General features: G+C 45.6%; 1 protein-coding gene across 1 annotated transcript in view; it reads left to right on the top strand.

Annotated features, from left to right (window-relative positions):
- The first annotated feature begins 368 nt into the window (after positions 1-368).
- prkcz (protein kinase C, zeta) overlaps positions 369-22,213 on the top strand; it is a 159,069-nt gene continuing 137,224 nt past the window's right edge. The window contains exon 1 of the mRNA XM_041856855.2: positions 369-1,039. Within this exon, the coding sequence (XP_041712789.1) occupies positions 990-1,039 (50 nt within the window). The 5' untranslated portion in view covers positions 369-989. The remainder of the gene's footprint in view (positions 1,040-22,213) is intronic.

Raw genomic sequence — 22,213 nt, 5'->3', positions numbered from 1 at the left:
TGATCTTGATGCTACTTTCGAATAGGCTAAATATAAAGGACTCTTATTGTGGTGACAAATCACAATATTCTCGCACTGTATCAGCAAACTGTTGGCTGAGTATTCACATTTGCTATTTAATGCAACAGTGTTTGTGGCAGAGTTGAAAATGCGATGGAAACACATTGAACTTTTTATTTTTATTCGGTACATGAAAACTTAAGCGAAAAAGTAAATTTTGTGTGCACTATGTCATCACGCACTGATTTTTATCTGCAACAAGTCCGTTTGGTGGAAACACCACTGCTGGGGAAATGCACATATTTTCTTTATGCATATTTTAGAATATTCGCATGAGAATCTGTCACCAATTGGATGGAAACCTAGCTACTGAATGACTTTATTCTAGTTCTCTGTTCATTCAATGGAACCCTGGAGTTGAGATTAAATAGGCTAATCATAACAGGTGCAAATTGTAGCATTCTGATTGTGGATTATGAACAGCTCAATCTAAAAGCCACATTGTTTTTACAGTTAATTTTGGCTAATTAAGAAAAATGTCAGAAGTCACCAATTTCAACTAGAGTGCTTTGAATAAATGTGTGAATTTCCTGAATTTGATGCAGTAATTTCATAAGGCCTATATGGCTCAAATGAATGGAAAGTTTTACTCCTAAATCATCAACAGGTGTTTTGGACCAGGCCATTCAACCCTGGCAGTGGGCTTTCTCCGCCCCGTACCGTCTGTAACCATAGCGAGACCCATCATCGGAGACGCTCGTGTCCAGAATGACTAATGTTAAATGTTGCGTGAGAATTCCATGCATGCCAGTTAGTAGGATAGTTCATTCACGACACCATCGCATAACGGGATAGTTTCAATCGATTGGTAAATCCCAAATGTGCCATGGAAACTATTATCTTCAAGTGAGGCCTGTTGATACAGGTTTGTTTGTTTAGTTGCCTGGTAGCTTCTATCCTGGATTACAATTCATTCAAGTTACGGATCCATGATGGACCTGGGCTCGGAGTTCGTGAAAGTTAAAGCGCACTACAGCGGGTGAGTGTTTGTCAAGTCGGTTATGTTCTCGAGGCTCGACCTGTCACTCGATTGCATTCGCAACATTCGTCTCGTAATGTAACAAGAATGCACATCGGTTGTCTTCCAGACGAAACACACTGTGCAGCAGCCTGAACCTTTGACGTCCCTAAGTGAGAAGAAACTGCGTCTTTATACACAGAAGATCTTTTGGTGGTAGTTGAACTAAATTCAAATCAACCAATCGGTTTCCCTATAGCAATGGAATTTAGGTTTACGAGTGTTTTTAACGATGCATCTTTCCTACAAAGGCCGAAGATGTAAGGCAAACATACAGTTTCCCAAAACACCACGCAGAGAGAACGTTCGCTAAGTGCTTCGTTGAGTCGTGTAGATACTGATCGGATCGAAAGAAAGGCAACGCTGCTCTCGGATCAGCTTTCTCCTTTCAAATTTTACCTTTACATTATTCCACAATACTGACGACGGATCAGCTCCTAGAAAGATATTATCACCTATGGCTGCATATATTGAGGCGGCTTATTCTAATGCTTACTATATAATAATACACTAAATCGTCATGAAATATATTGAGACAAATGAGACGGTAGCAAAATAGAACTCAATAGATTGAACATGAAATGTATTTCAATATAATTTAAATAGACCTATAGTCTGCTGTATTTATATTTTAATGCAGTCACCTCGGTTTAAAATTGAATACGTTGATTGTATCAATTGCAAAGACATTGGCAACATTGTATTTGTAGTGAACTTTGTTCTGAAGTTATCGGTGGTTACAGAGAGGCGGATAAACCATGTGATTATATGTTTAGCTGAGATCTTCTGTGTATAAAGTGACGCGGGAGGGCAAAAAAGCGTCTGACTCATTTAGCGGTTCTACGAGTGGTCTGAGTCAGGCGTTAGATTACGAGCGTTATCAAGTGCAACGTTAAATTCACACTGTCCTCTCTGAACAGTTGATGTTGAGATGTGTCTGTTACTTGAACTCTGTGAAGCATTTATTTGGGATGCAATTTCTGGGGCTGGTAACTCTAATGAACTTATCCTCTGCAGCAGAGGTAACTCTGGGTCTTCCATTCCAGTGGCGGTCCTCATGAGAGCTAGTTTCATCATAGCGCTTGATGGTTTTTTGTGATTGCACTTGAAGAAACTTAAAAAGTTTTCGAAATGTTCCTTATTGACTGACCTTCATGTCTTAAAGTAATGATGGACTGTCGTTTCTCTTTGCTTATTTGAGCTGTTCTTGCAATAATATGGACTTGGTTTTTACCAAATAGGGCTATCTTCTGTATACCACCGCTACCTTGTCACAACACAACTGATTGGCTCAAACGCATTAAGAAGGAAAGAAATTCCACAAATTAACTTTTTTAAGAAGGCACACCTGTTAATTGACTACCTCATGAAGCTGGTTGAGAGAATGTCAAGAGTGTGCAAAGCTGTCATCAAGGCAAAGGGTGGCTATTTGAAGAATCTCAAATATAAAATATATTTTGATTTGTTTAACACTTTTTTTGGTTACTACCAAAAAAAAGTGTTATTTCATAGTTTTGATGTCTTCAGTATTATTCTACTATGTAAAACATTTTTAAAATAAAGAAAAACCCTTGAATGAGTAGGTGTGTCCAAACGTTTGACTGGTAGTGTACATCAGGTAAAGAGTTGGCCATAAACAACCCTGTTTGAACTCTTGACATAATGGTCATATTATCAGAATGTCATGTTTGATAGCACCTTTCTTATTCATCTCAGGCCTGATCATCACTGAACACACTAAGGAAGGTACAATGTGTATTCAGCTACATTGCATAATTCAAGTTAATATGTTGTTTCCTTGAATCACTGAAGAATCATTGGCACTTTCCAGGATTGCAAAAGTGCATTGATATCAGTGCTAAAGAGTTTATTGTAGGTGGCTGAAGCTATTATTTAACAGACATGTAGGCCTGTGTGTCAAGTGTTGCTGAGAAGGGCAGCCAAACAAATCAAGGCATGGCTGTTGGGATAACAGTCAAAGGGAGATAAAGACAAGTGCATAGTAGTTTGCTTGATGCAAAAGGTTATTTTGTAGGTAGATGAAAGGCTTGGTGGGTTACGAGATTGAGGTATACAGTGGTAATAAAGTTGAATGAGGATGCCACTGAGCAACTTGTCAATATTTCATGTCAGAATATGATTCAGTCTCATATGGCCAAACACCAATGTTCCGTATTCACAAAGCGTCTCAGAATAGGAGTGCTGATCTAGTATCAGTTTTGCCTTTAAAATCATAATGAATAAGAGGTGATTCATTGATCATAGACCAGTACTCTTATGAGATGCTCTGTGAATACAGGCCCATATTCTCACATTTTCTTTTCCATTCTGGAGATCATTCTGGAGATCTTCATATGTTTTTGGTTGTTGAAACAAATTAATTATGCCCTTTTTAAAAATGTATTTATTTCACCTTTATTTAACCAGGTAAACCAGTTGAGAACAAGTTCTCATTTACAACTGCGACCTGGCCAAGATAAAGCAAAGCAGTGCGATAAAAACAACAACACAGAGTTACATATGGGGTAAAACAAAACAAAGTCAAAAATACAACAGAAATACATATATATACAGTGTGTGCAAATGTAGCAAGTTATGGAGGTAAGGCAATAAATAGGCTATAGTGCAAAATAATTACAATTGGTATTAACACTGGAATGATAGATGTGCAAGAGATGATGTGCAAATAGAGATACTGGGGTACAAATGAGCAAAATAAATAACAATATAGGGATGAGGTAGTTGGGCGGGCTAATTTCAGATGGGCTGTGTACAGGTGCAGTGATCGGTAAGGTGCTCTGACAACTGATGCTTAAAGTTAGTGAGGGAGATAAGTGTCTCCAGCTTCAGAGATTTTTGCAATTTGTTCCAGTCATTGGCAGCAGAGAACTGGAAGGAATTGCGGCCAAAGGAGGTGTTGGCTTTGGGGATGACCAGTGAGATATACCTGCTGGAGCGCAGACTACGGGTGGGTGTTGCTATGGTGACCAATGAGCTAAGATAAGGCGGGGATTTGCCTAGCAGTGATTTATAGATGGCCTGGAGCCAGTGGGTTTGGCGACGAATATGTAGTGAGGACCAGCCAACAAGAGCGTACAGGTCACAGTGGTGGGTATTAAATGGGGCTTTGGAGACAAAACGGATGGCACTGTGATAGACTACATCCAATTTGCTGAGTAGAGTGTTGGAGGCTATTTTGTAAATGACATCGCCGAAGTCAAGGATCGGTAGGATAGTCAGTTTTACGAGGGCATGTTTGGCAGCATGAGTGAAGGAGGCTTTGTTGCGAAATAGGAAACCGATTCTAGATTTAACTTTGGATTGGAGATTCTTAATGTGAGTCTGGAAGGAGAGTTTACAGTCTAACCAGACACCTAGATATTTGTAGTTGTCCACATACTCTAGGTCAGACCCGTCGAGAGTAGTGATTCTAGTCGGGTGGGCGGGTGCAAGCAGCGTTCGGTTGAAGAGCATGCATTTAGTTTTACTAGAGTTTAAGAGCAGTTGGAGGCTACTGAAGGAGTGTTGTATGGCATTGAAGCTTGTTTGGAGGTTTGTTAACACAGTGTCCAATGAAGGGCCAGATGTATACAAAATGGTGTCGTCTGCGTAGAGGTGGATCTGAGAGTCACCAGCAGCAAGAGCGACGTCATTGATATACACAGAGAAAAGAGTCGGCCCAAGAATTGAACCCTGTGGCACCCCCATAGAGACTGCCATAGGTCCAGACAACGGGCCCTCCGATTTGACACATTGAACTCTATCTGAGAAGTAGTTGGTGAACCAGGCGAGGCAGTCATTTGAGAAACCAAGGCTATTTAGTCTGCCAATAAGAATGCGGTGGTTGACAGAGTCGAAAGCCTTGGCCAGGTCAATGAAAACGGCTGCACAGTACTGTCTATTATCGATCGCGGTTATAATATCGTTTAGGACCTTGAGCGTGGCTGAAGTGCACCCATGACCAGCTCGAAACCGGATTGCATAGCGGAGAAGGTACGGTGGGATTCGAAATGGTCGGGTGATCTGTTTGTTGACTTGGCTTTCAAAAACTTTTGAAAGGCAGGGCAGGATGGATATGGGTCTGTAACAGTTTGGATCTAGAGTGTCACCCCCTTTGAAGAGGGGGATGACCGCGGCAGCTTTCCAATCTCTGGGGATCTCAGACGTTACGAAAGAGAGGTTGAACAGGCTAGTAATAGGGGTTGCGACAATTTCGGCGGCTAGTTTTAGAAAGAAAGGGTCCAGATTGTCTAGCCCAGATGATTTGTAGGGGTCCAGATTTTGCAGCTCTTTCAGAACATCAGCTGTCTGGATTTGTGTGAAGGAGAAGCGGGGGGGCATGGGCAAGTTGCAGCGGAGGGTGCAGAGCTGGTGGCCGGGGTAGTGGTAGCCAGGTGGAAAGCATGGCCAGCCGTAGCAAAATGCTTGTTGAAATTCTCGATTATTGTAGATTTATCGGTGGTGATAGTGTTTCCTAGCCTCAGTGCAGTGGGCAGCTGGGAGGAAGTGCTCTTATTTTCCATGGACTTTACAGTGTCCCAAAACTTTTTGGAGTTAGTGCTACAGGATGCAAATTTCTGTTTGAAAAAGTTAGCCTTTGCTTTCCTAACTGCTTGTGTATATTGGTTCCTAACTTCCCTGAAAAGTTGCATATCGCGGGGGCTATTTGATGCTAATGCAGTACGCCACAGGATGTTTTTGTGCTGGTCAAGGGCAGTCAAGTCTGAGGAGAACCAGGGGCTATATCTGTTCTTAGTTCTGTATTTTTTTGAATGGGGCATGTTTATTTAAGATTGAGAGGAAATTACTTTTAAAGAACAACCAGGCATCCTCTACTGACGGAATGAGATCTATATCCATCCAGGATACCTGGGCCAGGTCAATTAAGAAGGCCTGCTCGCTGAAGTGTTTTTGGGAGCGTTTGACAGTGATGAGGGGTGGTCGTTTGACCGCGGACCCGTACGGACGCAGGCAATAAGGCAGTGATCGCTGAGATCCTGGTTGAAGACAGCGGAGGTGTATTTAGAGGGTAAGTTAGTCAGGATGATATCTATGAGGGTACCCATGTTTACGGATTTAGGGTTGTACCTGGTAGGTTCGTTGATAATTTGTGTGAGATTGAGGGCATCTAGTTTAGATTGTAGGATGGCCGGGGTGTTAAGCATATCCCAATTTAGGTCACCAAGCAGTACGAACTCTGAGGATAGATGGGGGCAATCAATTCACATATGGTGTCCAGGACACAGCTGGGGGCTGAGGGGGGTCTGTAGCAAGCGGCAACAGTGAGAGATTTATTTCTGAAAGGTGGATTTTTAGAAGTAGAAGCTCAAACTGTTTGGGCACAGACCTGGATAGTATGATAGAGCTCTGCAGGCTCTCTCTACAGTAGATTGCAACTCCACCCCCTTTGGCAGTTCTATCTAGACGGAAAATGTTATAGTTGGGGATGGAAATTTCAGAATTTTTGGTGGCCTTCCTAAGCCAGGATTCAGACACTGCTAGAACATCAGGGTTGGCAGAGTGTGCTAACGCAGTGAATAACTCAAACTTAGGAAGGAGGCTTCTGATATTTACGTGCAGAAAACCAAGACTTTTACGGTTACAGAAGTCAACAAATGATAGCTCCTGGGGAGTAGGAGTGATACTGGGGGCTGCAGGGCCTGGGTTAGCCTCTACATCACCAGAGGAACAGAGGAGGACTAGAATAAGGATACGACTAAAGGCTTTAAGAACTGGTCTTCTAGTGCGTTGGGTACATAGAATAAAGGGGGCAGTTCTCCGGGCGTTGTAGAAAAGATTCAGGGCATTATGTACAGAAAAGGATATGGAAGGATATGAGTACAGTTCAGGTAACCCTAAGCGTTGGGTAACAATGAAAGAGATAGCGTCACTGGAGGCACCGATTGAGCCGGTCTCGGGGTGTATGGGGGGTGGAACAAAGGAACTATTTGAGGCAGTTTGAGAGGGACTAGGGGTTCTACAGTGAAATTGTATAATAAGAACTAACCCAAACAGCAATAGGCAAGGCATAATTGACATGGGAGAGAGGCATAAAGCAGTCACAGGTGTTATTAGAGAGAGCTAAGACAACAACTGGAAATAGCGATAACGTTTGGGCTAAGGCTAAACAGAATAAACAGGACAGGGTACCGTGTAAAGGAACAGTCCAGCAGGCATCAGCTGTGCAGCTGAGTGATCATAAGGTCCAGTGAACAGCAATATGTGAGTCCGAGAGCAGTTCAAATAGGTGCTTCAGCACAGCTAGCAGGGAGCACAGTTGTAGTTTGCGTGTGCTAGCGGGCCGGGGCTGGCAGATGGATCTTCGTGGTCGTCGCAACGGGAAGCCTGTTGAAACCACATCAGACTATTTCGTCGGCAAACCAGTCGTGTTGGATCGGCGGGGCTCAGTGTCAACACTAGGAGGTCCCGTCCGGTTGACAGAGAGGTAGATAGCCAGGAGATGGGCCTGAGGCTAGCTCAAGGCTAACTGGTGCTTGCTATAGGGCAATGGTAATCAGCCAACAACAGGTTGCAGCTAGCTAGCTGGTTGCGATGATCCGGCGCTAGGGTCCAGTGATTCCGGCAGAAAGTCCAATAAGCTCTGGGTCGATAGCACGCTGGGTCGATAGCACGCTGTGCAGACTGGCCGACGAATTGTCCAGGCTAGAGCTAGAGCTGGCTGGTGGATAGTGTAGGCCACGGACAGTGGTGAAGACGCTAACGGTGATTAATAGCAAGTAGCCATTCAGTTGCAGCTACACTAGTTTCAGCTTACGGTTCTTGATGAAAGTTATAAAGAAATAATAGAATCCTTTCCACGTTGGGTGAGGCGGGTTGCAGGAAAGTATATTTAGTTAAAGAATGAAAAGTAAAAATTGAGAAATATAGACAAAATAGACAAAAAAACAAGAAACGGGATATTTACACAAGGACAATGAATAAAAGCGACTGCACTCCTACGCCATCTTGGATATTGGACCCTTTGTCTCAGGGTAAAAAATACTCAACTTATAATGCTGGTCCTCTGTAGCTCAGCTGGTAGAGCACAGCGCTTGTAACGCCAAGGTAGTGGGTTCGATCCCCGGGACCACCCATACACAAAAATGTATGCACGCATGACTGTAAGTCGCTTTGGATAAAAGCGTCTGCTAAATGGCATATTATTATTATTATATTATAATGCTAGTCATATTTTTTGTGACAGCTCGGATACAAATTTATAGAGGTTATGCCCAATTTGCCTTCGGGTTGTTCCATTTGATTTCACCTTCCATACATATTTGCCCATTGTAGAGTTGGTCAGAAAGTTACATTTTGGACCTGAATGCCAAAATATTCAGGAGATAGGTGCTCAAAGTTTACCCATTTTGCATACCCCATCATACCATGAGACATCCATGTCTTCATCACTGGAAAATATAAACTGTTGAGTTTGATATAATTTAAAAGCTTACAAATAGGGTTGTCAAACTATTTAATGATTTATTGATTTTTTTTTTTTTAACATTTATTATTTGCCTACTACCATACCCCATTCAAAGGCACTTAAATATTTTGTCTTGCCCATTCACCCTCTGAATGACACATACACAATCCATGTCTCAACTATCTCAAGGCTTAAAAATCCCTGTTTAACCTGTCTCCTCCCCTTCATCTACACTGATTGAAGTGGATTTAACAGGTGACATCAATAAGGGATCATAGCTTTCACCTGGTCAGTCTTTGTCATGGAAAGAGTAGGTGTCCTTAATGTTTTGTACGCTCAGTGTACATTACCATGGAAATGATCGCATCACAATACCAGACAGCCATTACGAGTGTACCCATGAGTTTACCAGTAAAATTGCCAGGGTTCGAGGTTCCAAGCCTGTTCTAGTCCTATCTCTGTGTGCTGCTGCATTGTTACTTGTTATTTAACCTTTATTTAACTAGGCATTGTGGGGGGTGTTGCAAGGAGCAACAAAGTTTCATCACGTTGTTAAGAGTCCATGTTACGGCAGAAACAGATCCAACCACACGAATGCCCAGCTGTCCCGTCTTCAGTCAGCTGTTCGTTCCACAAATAAAATAATAATACAGCTGTGGAAAAAATTAAGAGACCACTGCTAATTTTTCATAAATCAGCATCTCTACATGTATGACAGCCATTCCATTCCAGTGTCTGTTGAATTCCAACACAGGCACACCTCATTCTACTGAATTAGGTACTGATTAGGTGATCACATGAACCAAATCTTATTTAACGAGGAAAAGTATAAAAAACACTGCTGTGGTCATCACTATCCTCTTGCAATAGGACCAGCTGGATGGCAAAAACAGTGCTAATAGTACCTCAAAAGTAATATTAATCAAAAAATGACTATTGACCATGCCAAAAGGAAAGTTTTGAGTGAGGAAAAGAAGGGTTCAATTCTGGCTTTACTGGCAGAGGGATACAGTGAGCGTCAGGTTGCTTCCATCCTTAAAATTTCAAAGATGGCGGTTCATAAGAACAAGGTCAAGCAGAAGACATTGGGGACAACAAAGCTACAGACCGGCAGAGGGCGAAAACGACTCTCTACTGACCGGGATGACCGCCAACTCATTCGAATGTCACTCAACAACCATAGGATGACATCAAGTGACCTACAAAAAGAATGGCAAACGGCAGCTGGGGTGAAGTGCACAGCGAGGACGGTTCGAAACAGGCTCCTAGGGGCAGGGCTGAAGTCGTGCAAAGCTAGAAAAAAGCCCTTCATCAATGAGAAGCAAAGAAGAGCCAGGCTGAGGATTGCAAAAGACCATAAGGATTGGACTGTAGAGGACTGGAGTAAGGTCATCTTCTCTGATGAGTCCAATTTTCAGCTTTGCCCAACACCTGGCCGTCTAATGGTTAGACAGAGACCTGGAGAGGCCTACAAGCCACAGTGTCTCGCACCCACTGTGAAATTTGGTGGAGGATCGGTGATGATCTGGGGGTGCTTCAGCAAGGCTGGAATCGGGCAGATTTGTCTTTGTGAAGGACGCATGAATCAAGCCACGTACAAGGTTGTATATATATAATATTAGATTTTGGTTGAAGATCTGATAACATTCAGTATCACAAATATGCAAAAGTAGAGAAAATTAGAAAGGGGGCAAATACTTTTTCATAGCACTGTATATATTTTTAACGGCTATGACCGTTATTATATTTTCATGATAGTCTTCATCCATAACCGTCAGTTACACGGTTATATGTTAATTGTGCCAGCCCTACCTGTTTGTACGTTTTTAAATTATATCAAATTCAACCGTTTATCTTTTCCAGTGATGAAGACATGGATGTCTCATGGTATGGTTGTGTATGCAAAATGGGTCAACTTTGAGCACTTCTATCTCCTGAATGTTTTGAAGTCACTTTCTGACCACTTCTACCATGGGGAAATATGTATGCAAAGTTTTGTTCAAATCAAAAGGGTTGCGGTCAAAAAGTGATTGAAATCAAATGGAACGACCCCTTCCCAATTTGAATTGATGTGAGTGTTATTGATGGGCTGCTACCTTGTGATAAGGACGTTCCGTCAATGTCTTGCCAACCATAATTACAGAATCCTGATCATAGTCACACTACAGCGGATGGGAGTCAAGCCAAGCTCAGGATATACTCTGACTTTTGATAAGCCATTGTTGAATATGCAACATGTCAGTCTCCTTGATTTGTGGAGGCTCTGGAGGTTCCTCCCTGCTCTAAACAAATCATTGTTTCAAGAAGAGAGAGGGAAAATGACAGCATCCCTGTATGGTCTAGGCAAGCGAGGTGATTTTATATAGTAACATAACATCACCCAAATAGCTTATTAACCAGACCTGCAGTGTATTGAAAAGGTCGAAACAGTGCACAGACTGACTATTGAAGAGAATAACTTATTTCTCTGTTGATGACTGAATGCTATGTGTTGTTTTGCATAGCCCTCCCTTTCTTTTGCTCATTGTATTTCATGTTTACTTTTTGTATCACATCAACTTTACAAACCCCCAAATGAACTTGAATAAGGAAGTGTGCATGCATGCACAGGTAGGAAGTACTGTTCAAATTTTTAAGATTACAGCTCAACACTTCCTAGTTATGCAGTGGATATGATGGAGTCTGTGCTAATGTGGGTGAGTTGACTGAGGTAGTATTTGAATACTCAGAATTGGGTCAGCCCTCTTTCTGAGCTTTCCGGATGCATAGGAAATTCCCCAATTCTCAATGTATTTAAAAGGGTGGGGGAGGTAATATTGTGCGGCCCCGGTGGGCTGAGTGTCGGCTCGCAGACAGCCTAATCCTTTCAGTTGCCTAGCAACCTGTTATGAGTAGCCATATTAGTTCTCCTTAAAGGGATAGTTCACACTGAAGTCAAAATTAGTAGGGAAGATGGGGAACATGGATCTATTTACATAGTGGCTATCTTTCATTCCAGTTTGGAGCCTGTAGAGGTCTCCTAATGCATATGGGAACTACAACCACAGATGGTGTGGTATATTGGTTCAGCTTAACTTAGACCACCTTTAAGGTATGGAAAAAGTTTGGCAGACTTTGGTTTCAGGTGAACTATGCCTTTAACTCAGTGGGCTCTGGTGTGTAGTGGAGCTCCTGAGCTGTCTGAGGTGGGGTCTAAGTGACACAGAGACATGCTGTGAGCCTCTACCTACGCTCAGAGATTCTCAGAGCTTTGATTTGTCATAGTGAATCATTTCCACCCTGCTCATTGCCGGGCTTTTGGGAATCTTCATGCATAGGTTAATGCCCTGACTTTTTTAAACGTTTGACTCTCACCTAAGCATCCTGCACACTATACATGTTCAATTAAATCAGTGCCCATATGAAGTTGCATTGAAGAACAGTCCCCAGGGAAGGGTTTACATGGGGCATTCCATGGGGCAAAGGGCATGCCATTAAAGCCATAACTTTGATGAATCAAACCGTTAACGGTTAAATATCATGAGAAGTATCCACAACTTTATCCATCCAGTTCTTACGTGGCATTAGGCTCTGAATAGGTTTGTTTACTCTCTAAAGTGTGTCAGGGAGCTGCTTCTCACCTGCACATGTTAATGCTATTAGCGACGCTGCCACACCCGGCCTAAAACATACAGTGCATTCGGAAAGTATTCAGACCCCTTGACTTTTTCCACATTTTGTTACGTTACAGCCTTATTCTAAAATGTATAAAATTGTTTTTCCCCCTCATCAATCTACTCACAATACACAATAATGACAAAACAAAAACAGGTTTTTAGAAATGTTGCAAATGTATAAAAAAAATTAAAAACTGAAATATTACATTTACACAATTAATTGGTATATACAGCCTGAAACTAATGACTGCAAAATCTTGTTAATGTTCCTTACAAGCTAGAATGTTCAATAAAATTACATTTGAACTTACTCTACTGGTTGTCCGTGGTGTTGGTCCTTCAGATGGTTGAAATATGAGACAGAATAACCACAGGAAAGTATTGTTTACCCTGGCTCATGCGCAAAACCATGTAAACACTTGCTGACTTCAGTTAGTATGCATGCATTGCATGCATGTACTTCTTCTGTCTTGTGCATGTGCCTTCGGTCATGAGCAAACGTGTGTACGCGATGCATGCATACTAACTTTAGTTAGCAGGTACTTACGTGGATTTCACAGCAGCTCCATCAAGGTTGTGCCTCATGGATCTTGAAACTGGCAGCAGCAGCAACCATTCATGAAGTAAGTGTCTAGATAGTTATTTTTTTATTATCAAAAGTAAAGGACATGCTATTCATGGATTTCATGCTTAGCACAATATTATTTTGAACGTTCTCTTGAGGACTGATGTCTGAATGAACGTTCTACTACTCAATGCAATTATTTAATCTAAAGTGCATTATGAAACATGACATTAATAAAGGAGGCAAATCATTATTAGGAAAACCTTTTGTCATCATTGTAATGTCGCCAGATTCCATTTATTTGCAGAGCAACTTTAGCTAGCTAGCTAAGATTGAGGGGACAGGAGGACCGGATTTTAGCTAGCTAGTTAACGTGAGCTATTTTAGACATATTTTAGATTGATGGCAATGTTGCCATTAGCTAGCGAAGTAAATTTGACAACATAATGATGACAGCTGTTTCCTACTAATTATTTGCCTACTTTAGCAATGTCATTGTATTCAGGCCACTATAGTGTCTCCTCATAATGTTAGCTACCTAACTTAGCTAGCTAGCTAGCCCAATAATGAACGATTAGTTACCGGAGTGTAACTCCAGTTCTGTGAGTGGAGCGGAGCCCCATAGGGGAGCTCTGCTCCTAGTGGTTTACCCTCTGCCCTAAGGCAGCAGCAGCCTGAGACAAAATTATGCACACACCTACAGCCAATAGGAGTACAGGTGTCCCTATAAGAGGGGATGCCTCCCCTCAATCAGCCTCCCGAGATATTTTTCTTCAGCGAGACTAGAGAGGGTCGGCAGGGCCTTAAGTCCTATGGGGCTCCGCTCCACTCATAGAACTGGAGTTACACTCCGGTAACTAATCGTTCTATATCGTGGAGCTCCGCCCCATAGGGGAGCTCTGCTCCTAGTGGTTTAAGGCGGAGCGTAGCGCTCCAAAATGTACTCCCTGCCGAGCCTAACACTTCCCATCGAAACGAGAAAGTCAGGCCTAGCAATGGCTGCAACCGAGTCCCGCAGTACTGCAACTAAAAACCCCTATGGGCGTCACAATATACTGCGTCATCGGTTAAAGACCCGCCCCACCTAGTCCAATGGCAATGCCAATGACTAGTGGGCAGATCACCAGAATAGAAGCCATACTAACCTGTACTAGCAGATAATGTGCCTCAATATCCTGTGAAAACACTACCGACCACTAATGGAATGACATCAAGTGTCACTCTACATTGTGAACGCGGTAGACCGCCTCACTCACTCAATGGAATCCCAGAGATTAGTGGGCAGGAACAAAAACATGAGTCATACTAACTGAACAAGCAGATAGATGACCTCACATTCTGTAATCAACGCATGCCTCTACTGTACTGACCCTGTCAGTCAGGAATCATGCCACAAAATATGTTTTCTTATCCAAAGCGGACCTGGTGGAAACCCTGTCCATAGTCCTGCTTTTCCCTCTCTTCCTAGCTCAAGATCTCCCTTCAGCTATGCTGAGTACAGACCGAGCCAAAGAGTTAGAAAACACATCTGTCAAAAACACGTCTTCCTAACCAAAGCGGACCTGATGGAAACCTGTGTCCACAGTCCTGCTTCTCCTCTCTTTCTTGCTCAAGATCTCCCTTCAGCCACGCTGAGTACAGATCGAGCCAGAGAATTAGAAGACATATCTAAGAGATATAAATGGAGACGGCGTCGACCAGGATGCTGCTCTACATATATCCTCTACTCCTGTTCCTCTGAAAAGGGCAGTAGAAGCCGCTACTCCACGAGTGGAGTGAGCTCTGATACCCTGAGGCAATTGCCGCCCTGCTACCTCATAAGCTGTCTCAATGCCTTCACAAAGCCAGTGAGACAACCTCTGTTTTGAAAGTGGTCTACCTAGTGCAGCCGCACCGTGACACACAAACAACTGAGGCGATGAACTAATCGCTGCTGTGCGCTCAACGTAACACGCCAAAGTGCGTACCGGGCACAGGCGATGGAGCTTTTCCTCACTCCTCTCTCTATGAGGAGGAGGAGAAAAAGCCCACAGCTCCACGGTCTGTGACCTATATGAACTCTTAATAACCTTCGGCACAAATGCCGGGTTAGCACGTAACACTGCTCTGCTCATGTCACCATTGATGGCCAAGCAGTCAGGTCTCGTCGAAAGAGCACACAAATCACTGACCCGCTTAGCTGTAGTCAAAGCGAGCAACAATGCTGTCTTTATAGACAGCATCTTGAGGGGTATTTGATTCAATGGCTCGAACGGCGACTTACATAGCGCTTCGAGTACCAAAGCCAAATCCCACTGAGGAAGCGTGACTCTAGGTGTTGGCCTAAGTCGCCGCGTTCCTAATAGGAAGCGTTTCACTAGAGGGTGGCTAAAGACATTGTCTCTGCCAAAACCCTCATGACAAGCTGAAATCGCTGCTGCAAACACTCTAATCGTGGCAGGCGATTTTTGCTTATCAAACATGAGCTGTAGAAAAGAGAGAATACTCTCCACCTGACAGCTCATGGGGTCTACACCTTGTGTGACACACCATCGTGAAAACACGTTCCATCTACTGGCATACATCTTAGAAGTGGAACCGGCACGTGAACCCTGTATGGTCCTGATCACTGCATCGGATAACCCACGGCGCTCTAGCCTGTCCCTCTCAGCAGCCAGGCCTTCAGTGGTTGGCCGATTATGGGCAATTTCCCTATCGTGCCAGCCGCCTGAGACAACGCGTCCCGTTGATGTGGAATTGGCCAAGGTGGCGCAATCAACATCTGACTCATCTCCGCAAACCACGGAGCCCCCGGGCGATCGGGCGCTATCAGTATCACTGACAGCCCCCCTGACCTCACCCTGGCTAGCAGTGGGAGAATGCAGGACAGCGGAGGGAATGCATACAGGAGAACTCTCGGCCACGGTTGGTGCGCAAAGGCGTCCCTTCCCAGTGGCGGTTCGTACTGTTCCCTCAGAGAGAACCACAGAGGACATTGCGCGTTCACGCGTGACGCGAATAGGTCCACCTCGGCTCTCCCGAATTGTTCCCAAATCTGGAGAACAATGTCTGGATGCAGACACCACTCGTCGTCTCGAGGACCCCCTCTTGACATGAGGTCTGCTCCTACGTTCAAGTAGCCCGGAATGTGTGCTGCTCTCAATGAGAGAAGGTGCTCGTGAGCCCACAGCCACAATTCCTCTGCCGCCCGATGGAGAGCAGGAGATCTGACTCCTCCCTGGCGATTTATGTGGGCTACTGTGGTCCGGTTGTCTGACCAGACCAGCACATCGCGACCCCCGAAGGGTAGACGCGAAGTGGGTCAGAACCAGTCGAACCGTTTCCAACTCCAGGAGGTTGATGTGACGACCTGATTGAGGCCACACACCTCCTATCGCTTGTGTCTGACATGTCCCTCCCCATCCCGTCAGGGACGCATCCGTGAATACTGGGATGTGAGAGGACACCTTTCCTATCGGGACTCCGTGCGTGAGAACGCGCGAGTTTCTCCAATAGTTTAGGTCTGCACTGAGCGAGAGGGGAACCACCACCAACCGATGACGTTGACGCAATGGGTCTAGTCTTAGTTGGGCGAACCATCGCTGCGTCCTGCGCATATGCAGGAGTCCCAGCGGAACCACAGAGTGCGCTGACGACATGAGACCCAAAAGTGACATGATCGACAGCGCTGTCACCGTGTGATTCGGACGGCACTTCCTTAGGGCTAGCAACAAGGCTACCCTTCGGGGGTCCGAAATTCGAGCCCTCATCCTCACAGTGTCTAGCTGTATTCCCAGGTAGACAATCTGATGAGTGGGCCAGGGCGCGCTCTTTTTCCAATTCACAGCAAACCCCAGACTTGTGAGATGCATCACTGTCTGTGTTGTGTGAGTGATCGCCAGCTCTGCTGACGGGGCGAGAACCAGTAGGTCGTCCAGGTAGGCTAGTAGCCGTATTCCCTGACGACGCAAGCGGTTCTAATGCCGCCTCCACACACTTGGAAAATGTGCGAGGTGCCAGGGCGTACCCAAATGGCATCCTCGTGTATTCGTACGCCACCCCCTTGAAAGGCGAACCGCAGAAACTTCCCTGTGACGCGGCTGAACCGGCACATGAAAGTACGCGTCCTTTAGGTCTATGCTCGTACAAAAGTCCCCTCTGTGGACACATTCCAGCAGACGTTTTGTCGTTAGCATTCGGAAGGGCCGTTTGGTTATGCTTCGTTGAGAATGCGTAAATCCAAAATCGGCCTCACTCCCCCCCGTCTTTTTGGGCACTAGGAAATAAGGCGAATATAGCCCTTTGTTCCTTTGCTCCCGGGAACTACTGTCACCGCCTCCTTCGCCAAAAGTTCCGTAATCTCTGTCATCAGAGCGGCCACTTTGTCTGGCGTTTTCATCACCGTCTCCACCACTCCCCTGAACGGGGGTGGGGTCCGGTGGAATTGGAGAGCATAACCCTTCTGCAACGTCTGTTCTAGCCAGCGTGAGAGGGTGCAGCTTCTTCGCCACTGCCAGCAATGCAGAGAAAGTGGCTGGGCGCGAAGCTGTGGTGCATCCAGTAGGAAGGACCTGTATTCCTCTATGGCCCTTACCGCCACTGTTCCCCAACATTGAAGTGGTGGAACAGCCCAAGGTGGGCCTCCCGTGAAAGGGAGAGGAAATGCGTTCTGAGAAAGAAAGAGGAGTAGGGACGTCGGTTAAACCCGTAACCGTCGTATTCCTGCCCTCCTTGAATGCATCGCGGGTCTGAATTGCGCTGACCGAGGCCACAGCCTGCGGCAGGGCACCATCCCCAGCAAGCGATTGCGTCATCTTAGGTGACTGCAATTCGCTATCAGAGCCCTTCACTACAGTACTCCTAGAAGTCTGTAGTATGAGGTCTCTATGAGGTAAAACAAGGCGGCGCCTTGATACCTTCTTAACTTTCACCCTCTGTGTGTGTTCAACTCTGCACCCCTGGTGGGTTGATTCACGCTCAGTGTGGTGAGTACTGGCTCGTTCTGTCAGGGGAGCTGATACTTTGGTTATACCCATAACGCTAGTAATCCTGCCCTCCGTGAACGTAGCATGGGTCTGAATCGCATTAACCGAGACCTTGGTCTGCGATAATGCGCCGTCCCCAGATAGCTGCTGTGTTACAATGCCTGGGGGCGCCGATACTCTGGGCACCTTGGTGACCGCGGTAATCGGGCCCTCCGTGAACGCAGCATGGGTCTGGCTCGTACTAGTGGAGACCTTAGTCTGTGCTAGTGCGCCATCCCAAATAGCGGCTGCGTCCTCATGTCAGAATCTGACCGGGACTGCTGCCTTCTATGTAAAGCACTTCTTATACGTGAAGTGTGATGTGACGACCTGATTGAAGTCTTCTGGATACCTACTCTTAGTGCCTGTTCAGCAACGCACCCTCGGTGGGCTGAACGGCTCTTAGAGTGGTAAGGAAGAGAGGGTGAGATTTGAACGCTCTCGGACGTATTATGGAAAATAGGCTCTTTTTTGACAGTCAGGTCTTTATTAAACACATCAACAAAGGCATTTACATCAACACCCGTCCCTTCAACCGAAGGGTGGGGGGGAACAGTGGGCACGTTCGACACCATCGATGCGTCCTCCATCCTCTCCCCCGCGTCCCATCACGTACGCCTCCTCTTGCCTCCCTTGGAGGGCCAGGTCGGCGTCCTCGTCACCTCCCTCGCCGGCTGTAGTGGGGCTACCGTAGCTGCTGGGAGGGCCGAGCCCGCTCCCTTGCTGCTCGTGGCCGCCGGGTGACGCCGATTAAGCCGCCTCGTCGTAGACCCCGGTCTACTTAGAGGGGCGGAGGTAGATGGCCTTTGGGGAGGAGGGGGGCCGAGTCGCCCTGCCAACGGCAGGTGCTTGGCCAGCTGCTTCTTCTCCTCCTCTAACTTTGAAAAACGCTCCGTCGCCTCTTTGACTGCGACCCCAAAGAGGCCGTCGTCAGAGAGGGGGGCGTTCAAGAGAGACGTCCTGTCTGCCTCTTTCATGGAAGTCAATGACAACCAGAGGTGTCGTTCCCCGACCACCGAAGTGGCCATGGATCTCCCCGCGCAGACTGCGGACGCCTGTGTAAGGTGGAGTATGGCGCCAGAAATTCTGGACGCCTCCTCCACCTCCTCCGGTGCCATCTCTGTCTTACCCGTGGTTAAACGGGACAGAGAGGCCGCCAAGAGGGCAATGTTGTTAGCTGCTGCTACAGCTTGGGCTCCCAACCCAAAAGACTTCTCTAACAGCGACGCTGTGAGTCGGTCCTTCTGGGATGGCAACGTGGCCTTCTTGGAAGAGGGCCAAGGGCTCGAACCCGATGCGAGATACGCCGCCATGGCGCTCTCTAACCTGGGGATTCCTGACCCTGAAACCTTCCTTCCACTCTCGTGAATGGGAGATACGTTTTTACAGGCGAACGCGCCGCTAAAGGTGCCTCCCACGAGCCCTCAACGTACCTAGCCAAAGAAGGCATGGCAGGAGCCACTGGCTCTGCCGCCTTCCTTGGCCTGGAATAAGGACCGCCCTCCATCATATCAACCTCCGGTGCGGAGGGAAGAGGGGGCAGCCTTATTGCCAGCCGTTGAGCAGCTCTCTCAATGAGACCCGGAAAATCCGCTCTCAGAGAGGCTGCAGCGAAAGAGAGAGCTTCTGATCTCTCAGAGCTCGTATCCCCTTCGCTATAGGGACTACAAGCCCTCTCGCTCTCCAAAGGAAAGGGGGGCTTGAAAGTATGAGGGACGGGTTCCGACTGTTCCATTGGAATGCCAGACCCTTCCTCAAAGTGCCGTCGGACGACGCCTCTGAAGCAGAGGCTAGTATCGACAACACATCCTCAAGGGGGATGTCCTCCCTGAAAAACGCCCAACGCTGCTTCCTCTCCTTTAAAGAAAGGAGGGCGCAGGAGGCGCAATTCGGGGGACTGCAGACGCCTTCCTTGGCATGCTGGGATCCCAAACACACGAAACATAGGTCGTGGTGGTCACCGGCCGCCATGGAAGTGCATCTGCACTGAGCTCTGAAAAGAGCTTTTGGGGGGTGGAAAATCTCCCGGTGTGCTCATTTAGACGACGTTGATGACTGGAATATCAACTGCGTTTTTTCGTCCTGAGTCTTCGTGCTTCGTCTCTTCTTGGCTCTTCAGTCTAGTCATCCAGTCGCTGAAGAAAAAGGGAGGCTGATTGAGGGGAGGCATCCCCTCTTATAGGGACACCTGTACTCCTATTGGCTGTAGGTGTGTGCATAATTTTGTCTCAGGCTGCTGCTGCCTTAGGGCAGAGGGTAAACCACTAGGAGCAGAGCTCCCCTATGGGGCGGAGCTCCACGATATAGAACTAAAGGAGCCTAATGTTACTCCTTAGAGTCCAAGGACCTTACATGTTCTGTTTAGAGGCTGGCAGCTAAAACAACCAAATACTCCATCTAAATGTGTAAACGTGAATCGGTTCTCAATTGCGGTACAGTTCTAGAAACATAAAGCCCTCTACTTTCATGTCACATAAAAACAATGTCATAAATGCAAAATATACACTTACTGTTTTAACTGGTTTTAACACAGTTGCAGCCAACAGTATTTTTTAGTGACAACACGTTTGTGGTGTCCGTCTTCCATTTACACATAGGTGTTTGGAGACACAGATAGCTAATTAACGCAGGTACGCCTCTGTCTTCCTCTGTTTTCCGTAAACAAATGCTGTAACATGGAAATATGGCTGTGTAGGAACCCTAACCCTATAAAGGTGTTTAATCATTTAACCTTCAGTTTCATGAATGATACGTTCCTTATGTTTCCAAAACCGTACCGCAAGCGATGCGTTTTAACATTCAGAATGAGCGTTGGGGCTCTTAACAAAACTCCCCCGGCCAGAAGATACTAGTCAATAGGTGCTAAAGGTAGTTAGCGTCTATGAATGGGTTAGCTAGCTTGCCAAAGGTACTGATAGGCCCTTTTGTCTGTGCGCTAACTGTCTGCTGTTCTAACTGCAGTCAGTCAGTTACCCAAAACAAACCAAGGTAGGCTACTTGATTTGTTTTCTTTGACTGTACCAAATAAAATGCTGAAATTGACAAATAGAAGTGTATTTGCCATTAGGTATTTGAGCTAAAATTGGCTTGTGATTGGATTAGTAGCTACTAGCTAACTACACAGTTAGATCTCTCGATAGGTGTATGTTTATCTGTGATATGATTCCTTAAAAATAGTAAGACTTCTGGCTGTTGAATGCAAGAATGAATGTATAACCTTTATGATAGATCATATGACTTATGAAAGCTCAGGCTGGAGGTCTTGCTGGTTTGACTTTGCTACAGGCATACATTATCATTTTATTTAAGTTATGGACTGTTGGATATTAAATTGTTACATGTTTTCTCAAATGTTAGGATTGTAACTTTAGGATTATAAAATGTAGCTTTGTCACCTTGCAAAAGTTTGGTAACTTGTAGCTACACAATTCCTGTCCATTCATGATCCCCGTTCTTTTGTGCAAAAGGGTCATCGCTGATGAAGGTCTGCAGGATGAGGACCTTGATGTCATGGACTTCTTGGAGGAAGATGCTTTTGATGAGGAGCTACTTGGTGAAGAAGAGGATGAAGAGTGAGACACGAACACACACAGGACAGACAGGTGAACATCGACTTGCAGAGAAGCAGCTGCACTGGTTCCCCCGTAACCCTCCTAGGTTGATTCTGCTGGAGGTGGCTGCTGTACATACCAAGCTAGTGGTGCAGGTCGTAGAAATGCTCTAGCCTGGTCCCAGATCTGTTTATGCTGTCTTGCTAACTCTTAATGTAGGATAGTTGTCATGCCATGTTACCATAGCAGTTGATACATAGTAGTTGGCTATACACTGAGTATATCTTTCCATGACATAGACTGACCAGGTGAATCCAGGTGAAAGCTATGATCCCTTATTGATGTCACTTGTTAAATCCACTTCAATCAGTGTAGATGAAGGAGAGGAGACCGGTTAAAGATTTTTAAGCCTTGAGACAATTGAAACATGGATTGTATATGTGCCATTCAGAGGGTGAATGGGCAAGACAAATAAATGAAGTGCCTTTGAACGGGGTATGGTAGTAGGTGCCAGGCGCACCGGTTTATGTAAAGAACTGCAACGCTGCTGGGTTTTCACACTCAACAGTTTCCAGTGTGTATCAAGAATGATCCACCACCCAAAGGACATCCAGCCAACTTGACACAACATTGGAGTCAACATGGGCCAGCATCCCTGTGGAACGCTTTCGACACCTTGTAGAGTCCATGCCCCGACAAATTGAGGCTGTTCTAAGGGCAAAAGGGGAGAGGTGCAACTAAATATTAGGAAGGTGTTTCTAATGTTTGGTATACTCAGTATATACGTTCCTACTATCATACTCTGTTCAAAGGCACTACATTTTTTTGTCTTGCCCATTCACCCTCTGAATGGCGCACACATACAATCCATGTCTACAATCCAGGTGTGAATGTGAGGGTTATGGTTATGATAGTGAGGTAACTTGCACTTTGT

This window comes from Coregonus clupeaformis, chromosome 30 (genome assembly GCF_020615455.1).
Source record: "Coregonus clupeaformis isolate EN_2021a chromosome 30, ASM2061545v1, whole genome shotgun sequence".
NCBI classification, from domain to species: domain Eukaryota; kingdom Metazoa; phylum Chordata; class Actinopteri; order Salmoniformes; family Salmonidae; genus Coregonus; species Coregonus clupeaformis.
The sequence above is the reverse complement of the archived record's forward strand: the minus strand, read 5'-3'. Positions and strand labels throughout refer to the sequence as shown.